The 7,763-nt window shown below is 33.4% G+C and overlaps 1 protein-coding gene across 1 annotated transcript; it reads left to right on the top strand.

Annotated features, from left to right (window-relative positions):
- The first annotated feature begins 2,500 nt into the window (after positions 1–2,500).
- On the top strand, positions 2,501–5,006 carry LOC110026918 (ethylene-responsive transcription factor ABR1-like). Its single transcript, XM_020728128.1, has 3 exons — positions 2,501–2,805; positions 2,846–2,976; positions 4,046–5,006. Exons 1-3 carry the CDS (start codon positions 2,555–2,557, stop codon positions 4,780–4,782), a joined length of 1,119 nt encoding a protein of 372 aa, XP_020583787.1. The 5' UTR covers positions 2,501–2,554; the 3' UTR covers positions 4,783–5,006.
- The last annotated feature ends 2,757 nt before the right edge of the window (positions 5,007–7,763 follow it).

The following is a 7,763-nucleotide window of genomic DNA, read 5'->3' as shown; positions in this document are numbered from 1 at the left end:
ATTTGATTTTAATTTGACAAATTATGAAAGTTTGGACCCTTAGGGGCAAAATGGTAATTTTGGACATTTTGGCCTTAATAAACATTTAGGCTTAATTAAAATGGGAAGTGGGTAATTTCTGATATTAATTAACTCATTTGATGATTTTCAATGAAAAATTGGCTTAATTGGTAGAAATTCACTTTGCCAAATTATAAGATAAAAGAATAATTCTCATAATTATCAAAATTTTGGAAACTTCATTAGCATAAGATGACTTTTGAATTTAGGGGTATAACTTTGGAAATCAATGATTTCACATCCTTGTTTAATAATTAAAAGGATGTTTAAATGATCTTGATAATGATCACTTAAAGTTTTAAATCTTTTCAAAATCAATACACACACTGAATACATTCACTTCGGTCTTAAGGACTTAGTGGTGAACTTAATTTGAAATCCACTTGTTAAAAGAGGATTAGAAAAATCAACATAATCAAACTCTTTTAAAACACCATAAGTCCAATTAGGACTAAAATTTGGCTAAGTTTCTTAATACACTAATTTGCCCCCTTTAGGGTCTTCACCAACATAATCTTTAAATTAAAAGACAAATGACATTCACCCGATTCTTAGGGATAATCAAGACATCAATGTTCACTGAGCATCAGGTTGTTCCTAGGATGAATTATTAAGCAACATAATAAAGTTTAAATGAACCCAAAGCCTTTTACCAAATATTAAGAAGGTTGCATGGACCTGCTCCTTACTCTTAACCTGGTGAATACCTTAGGAATCCATTAAACTTAATATGTTTTATTTAATAATATTATCCTTAAAATTTAAGGACCCTTAATACACAACATAGAGTTAGGAAGGTTTCCAAAACTTTACTTTTCCAGCTCTATATACATAAATGCTCTGACAAGCATTTTGAGTTTCAGGTGGTGGAACGAGAAGACTCGTCAGGATGCAAGCGGTAAGCAGGACGAGGATGCAAGCGGACGAAAGACTACTTCAATTGACGATCAATACTCTGCAATGAAGTAAATCTACTTTAACTAAACTTTCCTTAGTATTAATTAACATAAACACTTAGAACTTCGAGCTCATTCGTCAAGCACGACATAAATCCTCACACTATCTTTAAGCTTTTGCACAATCATGTTGTGCAGTATAAGTCCCGACTCCTTTAGGATTCCGAGGTTGTCGTTCGGTACGACGAAAATCCTCCCATCTTCCTAGGTCGTTTGCATGATCGTATGTTGTGCAGATATAAGTCTTGATTGTCGAAATAAATGCAGAATTGAACCATTAACTAATCTTTTCTTCTAAAACGTAAAGTCAAACAACATGATAACTTAGGAAGTCATTTAGGTCCTCTTCAGATCTGTGACATCTCATACTTCTCGCTCATTTGACCTCCAAAATAACTAGCCATATTTGGTATGTTCCCACTTGACTTTTCCTACAAACAACTGTGAAAACTCAACATTAAATTCTTGAAGACGAAACCCTTGATCTTAATCGAGAGTTTTCGTAAGTGATTTCGACTGCCTAATATGTAATTAACTATAAGGGCTTGACTCTACATGGAACTAAGAACCCAAGTAAAATAAATCCTGTTTAATTTTTACATATTAGATAGATGAGCTATCAGTCATATATAAAGTTTCACAGACTAAACGAATATCATAAATTTCTTAGTTTAAATATTTGAGCATATTGACAAGTGATATGCTTATCTTTTTGGGTGGTATACTACTTGTGGTATTGTCCTCAACCATTTAAACTATTATAAATATGAGATCTCTCCGGTCTTATTTTCTAAAATTAAAATGTTATTTTCAAAATCAAAATTATATATCTATTAAATTAAAAAAAAAAGGAATTAATTTTTTTCGAAAAAGTTGGCAGACAAGATATGAGAGAAAATTTTATGTGTTATTATTAGAGGATTGTGACATCTTCAAGTGGGCGGATCAGTTAGATGATTTCGGCTCATATAGTAGTTTAGCATGAAATGTTTCTTTGGAGAAGAATTTATCCCGTGAACTTAATCATCTGTGTTTCAAATTCAATATCATGATAATATTAATTGTTATTTTAATAGTTTAATTTTAAATTTTACTTGTCGAGTTACTCATTGTTCAGTGAGTCGTCCGTTTTAAGATGTAATGTTTGAACTTATAGTTTTTTGAGGATTCTGATTATAATTATATTTTTTGGTTCTATTATAAATTGCAACGAGATTGGGCCAAAAAATATTTTTAATTATAAATAACTTCAACACAACTATACAAAATAATCACACAACTAAACAAAATAATCACACAACTTCACTTTTAAGAAAATTACAGCTACCCATCCGTTGAACCGGCATTCCAATTTCCAAAAACGTTTTAAAAATTAAAGCAGTGGAAAATCAGCTGCTAAGGCGGCGCGGCGCTGCACGTTTTCATTTTTTTTCACTTTATTTATAGATGTTTATCCCTTCACGATTCAAAGGGTTGAAGTCTATTTATTTATTTATTTATTTTACTTTGAAGAGAATAATAGACTTGCTCCGGCTTTCATGTGCATTACCAAGGTGGCGAAGCCTAGCGAGTCAGATGATATCAAGAGGTTCTTCTCTGCGGCAGAGGAGGAAGAAGAAGAAGAAGAAGAAACGGGTCCTACTGCCGGAACGGCCGCAACTCCCCCGCCGGGAGTTGGGCTATTATCTGGTTCTGCTCGGGAAAGGGAGATGTCGGTCATGGTATCGGCTTTGACACGTGTTGTTACCGGAAATGAACCGGCGGCGGCAGCGGCACCGTCTTCGTCGTCAAATGGACCGGGCGGCGGCAGCGGCACCGTCTTCGTCGTCGTCTTTCATTTCACCGGGCGGCGGCGGCGGCGGTGGCGGGATTAAAAGAGAGAGGGAAGAGCTCATGAGTCCTAAGTCGGTGAGGCATTACAGAGGGTTCTTTGCAGGGGAGTCTTCCACGAGTTCTGCAGGTAAAGGAGAGATTTTTATGAATTTGTTTGTCCCCCATTTCTCATCTTCCTCTGTTTCATCGTTTTCATTGGTGGCTATGAAATTCCAAAAAAAATTGATACTGAAATCAATCAATGTTTGTTTCAGGGAATTTAGTCACATGATTTGGGAAAAAGTAACATGATTTAATATAAATTTTGAATTTCACTGAATTCATTTCAAATTTCTAGATTTATTATTGATTCCTCTAAACAGCAAGATTTTAAGAAAGAGTGCTGGTTTTAAGAATGTAGTGAATCTATTTTTTTTATATATTTATTTAAATTCATTTTTAAGGAAATAGAAGATGTCGGCAATCCCATCTTTTTTTTGGTATTTGTCAATCGTAAATGCACGAAGATGAAATTTATAAAATTTGCTCTTCTTAATTATTTTACCAGAATCCAATACTGTTACATTTTGAGTTCAATTATCTTCAAATTATATATTTTTATTGCTGTTAATGCTAAAATCATAAGGATTTATAGGGAAAAAAGCCGTCTTTTTTATTAAATTGTTTACTTCATAAATTTTCAAGGATAAATCCGAAACGATTATCTTGCAAAACAAAGTAAAAAAAAAAGTTGTGCCGATAAACTCAAAAATTGTCTGCAGGAGTCATAATTGTTTAATCTTTCAAGCGTTTTATATCCTTATCCAGTCGCTTTACTTCATGTACATTCTAGAACATTTACGCGAAGATATTCCTCACAAATATCTACAATTGCCACCCTCATCTAGCTTTACTGTTGCAAGGATAATTTGGATTTGACATTAGATATAGACTAAAATCTGTCAATAATTGTAGATTCTTAAAATTTAATCCACATCTATTCATATATCTTTGACTTGAATCACACTTTTACAGATGAGCTTCTAACAAAAATGTGATAACTTTCCTTCATTGCAAAAACGAAAAAGTTTACCTCTTTATCACTGTTCTCAGGATTCTAAGAGAATTCAACAAAATTAATGAAGATTTATAATATCCGCATGAAATTTATTTCAAAATTAAAGTTTTTTTTCCTAATAATCTCCATCTCCATACAGCACCGAAGCAGAGCCGGCAGAGCTATCTAGCAATAGCACAATCCCCATTTTCATCAACTCCGGCGACATTGCAAGAACCACCCACACTACCCCCTGACACAGAGAAAGAAGTTCACCGGAGATACAGAGGAGTCCGGCAACGGCCATGGGGTAAATGGGCGGCGGAAATTCGAGACCCACACAAGGCGGCACGTGTCTGGCTCGGCACCTTCGAAACAGCCGAGGCTGCCGCCAAGGCATACGACGAGGCTGCGCTCCGCTTTCGTGGAAATAAAGCAAAGCTTAACTTCCCCGAAGCAGTACAGCTCCAGCAACCTATCAACGTATCTCCGGCGATACGGTTGACGGAATCTGGTCCTCCGGCGAGAACTACAGAGCCAGTTTGGCCGTCTTCACTATCCCAAACAATGGGCATGGCTAGAGATTACGTGGAGTACTCGAGATTGTTGCAGGGAACAGGGGAGTACCAGGGGATGCCGCCCACAGCGTTATTGGATCAGTTAATGCATTCGAGCTCATCCATGGCGTCGACTTCTCATAAAGAACCGTCTTTTGGTTCTCATTCGGTGTCTTCACCGCCATTTTCCATATCTTCGAGTTACTCAGCAGCGGCGGAAGCAGGACGGCAGATGGGTGTTTTTTGGCCACCGGGCGGTGGCACCAACACGTCGCCGTCATCGCCATCGTCATCCCCGCCGTGGAATGCATCCGCCATGGATCCGCCACGTTCTGGATAGTTACACAAAAGAGGATTTTCAGAATAAAAAAAAAATTTATATAATTAGATGTTTTATAAATTTGTGCACATAATAGTGGGTGGAAATGTCATACATTTAAGAAAAAAATACAGGAGGATAGGGAAACAAAATTTAGTTTTTATTTATGGGAATATTTAAGAATTTTTATGGGATATATGTATACAAGTTGGATTTTTTGTTTATTTTATATTGAATTTCTTTGTGAGGAAGGTTAGTTGGTTCTTTGGATTGTTGTTCAGGTTTTGACCACCAGACATTTATTTTTTTAAGTTCGTTGACTGAAAAGTATTCAGGATAGGTGTTGACTGCTGGTTTCGAGAAGGGAGTTGATGTTTTAGACGAAATAAAATATTTAATTTGTCGGCGAATTACGCGTTTCTTCCCTATGATGAACGTCAGAGCCGAGTCAAAGTGGCTTTGGGTTCTTCATACGACAGAGATCGCACGCACGCAATTCCTCTCTACTTACACGCTCAAATCCTGATTTCCCATCACATCAATAAAAAAAATACTCATCCTGACTCAGTATGTATCCGAAGTCTAATAATTAGACGACATGTGTTAAGTGAGCCGCATCACTTTTAACACCGACAGATGTTAGTATATTAGGGTGGGATCCATGTGGCACGTGACACCTCATGATTGGACTCCGGGCATTTACGTTCACAACAAGACTTTCACTGTTCATGAGTCAAATGGCCTTTTTTTTCTTATGCTTGTACGCAGATATAAACAGAAGTGCTAGATAGATGGCCAAGTTACATGTATGCCCCCCAATTTTTATGTATTTACATATTTAATAACTAAACATTTTTATATCATGGGAGTCTTTCAAGTCACATAATATTTTAACTTTAATTAAAATTTAGGTGTTACACATGTAAATACATGGGAATTGAGTAGTATGCGTGTAAATCTTCCAATAATAATTAAATTTTTTTTGAATGTGACCAAATAATATTGATGAGAAAGGATGGAAATTATTTCTCAAAAAAATAATGAGTTCAAATAATAAATATTAATATTTATTGTGTATTATCTTAAGATAAAAGATCATAATCATTTAAAAAAAAAAAATCAATTACTGATCAATAGAGAGTTGGTGAAATTATAGAGCATAATTTTCTATAAGCTCAATTACTAGAAATCTTAAAAGAAAACATTAGGGATAAGACTCTTGCTAATAGATTTCTATAACCTTAAAAATGAGGTTGGATGATGAAGAAAACTATGCCATAGGAGACACAAGGGTGAACCAAACGTATTTGACCAAGCCCAAATTGTTATAGGAATCATTATAAGTCAAAATCTACCGAGTAATAATAGGATGACTCTCAACTTCAAGAAAAAAAACTTCATAGAAACAAAAATCCAAAGCTTTCGAAAGAGCAAAACCATATTGATGTTTTAGTTAGATCTATTGACGCTTGAGTAATCTACACAACAGCTTCGTCAAAAATATGTCGTGAATTTTCAACCATAAAAATAAAATATTTGTATTTTTTACTTCAATTAGACAAATGGTGTTGAGAATTACATCAGCATGTAAAATATTTCTTAAAAACTAACTGTTCTCAACCATCAATTCTTATGATTGGATGGAAGAAGCTTAAAAAAATTCTATGTCATAATCTGACTTGCGAGTGACTATATAGATTCCTCTGCTTACAACAATATTTTTTAACTATGTTTTTCTAAGATGTTTATCTCCCTAGTTTTTTTTTTCATATAATATCTTATAATTTGCGGGCTGAATGCATTCTAGTTCTTTTGTATTCATGTTATATTAATTTCAACATGAAACATTATAGATGAAAATATGTAAATTTATTATGTAAAACAAAATGAGTTTTTAACACTTTATACTTTTCATTTACATTTTCTACTCAATTAAATCTCACAATTATCACTTAATGGAGATAATGCTTCAACTTTGGAGGTTAGCTAGGGATCAAAGATTATATGAGTGAGGTGTGTGTACTTATGCTATCCCACTCAAAATGAAAAAAGTAAATGCAAATCACCATCCCTAGATTCTACGAGAGATTGATAAAAAGTATAGCAAATCACCATTATCAAATTTCTTGAGAGATATTTGATGTATGTAATAACATGAATGTTAAAATTTAGTGTTTCTATCATTATTTATGCTTAAAATTTATGTTTTTTTTAGAATTTAAAGAAAATTAAATCACAAGGTAATGCACAATTTTGAGCACATAAACGTCAAATTTGTGATCTTCATGGTATGAACCAAAGCTTTCAACAATAAGGCTTAAGTGGGTTGTAAAGGTGTTTTGGCATTGAATTAACTTGTTGAGCTATATTAAGACCTAATGATCATCCCTTTACTAACTTTACATCCTAAAACTTTCATATTTGTAGTTTCAAAAAGCATGTTCATATTCTTACTAATTAATAAAATATAAACCAGTAGGTTAACTAACTGAGCTATTTTAAGACATCAATTATAATCATAGTCATTAATTTTATTTATAACGTGTATATTTTTTAAAATTTTAATTTGATTCATATTTTCACCATTCTTATTCAAAAGCATATATAAAATAATCAATATTGTTAGAATTATAAATATTTGATATGAAAAAATATAATTTGTTAAAGCAATGGATAGATATATTATTTATGATTTCCATGACATTCAAAGGAAATATATTTCTAATTCATCCTACATTAGTTCTCATGAATTTATATAAGAAAATTATTTGACTTTGTTATCTAACAACCTCTATTTAAAGTGTGCATCATGAAGCTCTTACATATATATACATCGTAAATGCTTTAGAAACTACTACCAAAGCCTATATTGTTGAAGCTACATCACTTGATACTCACTGTTTCGATGAAAAATGGATAAAGAACTACTCCCGACTTAATATGATTTATCATTCATCTATGAAAAAAAGAAACATATGGATTTACATATCTTCATTTATACT

Source organism: Phalaenopsis equestris, unplaced genomic scaffold (assembly GCF_001263595.1).
Source record: "Phalaenopsis equestris unplaced genomic scaffold, ASM126359v1 Scaffold000403, whole genome shotgun sequence".
Classification (NCBI taxonomy): Eukaryota; Viridiplantae; Streptophyta; class Magnoliopsida; order Asparagales; family Orchidaceae; genus Phalaenopsis; species Phalaenopsis equestris.
This window is presented reverse-complemented; position numbering and strand designations above follow the sequence as displayed.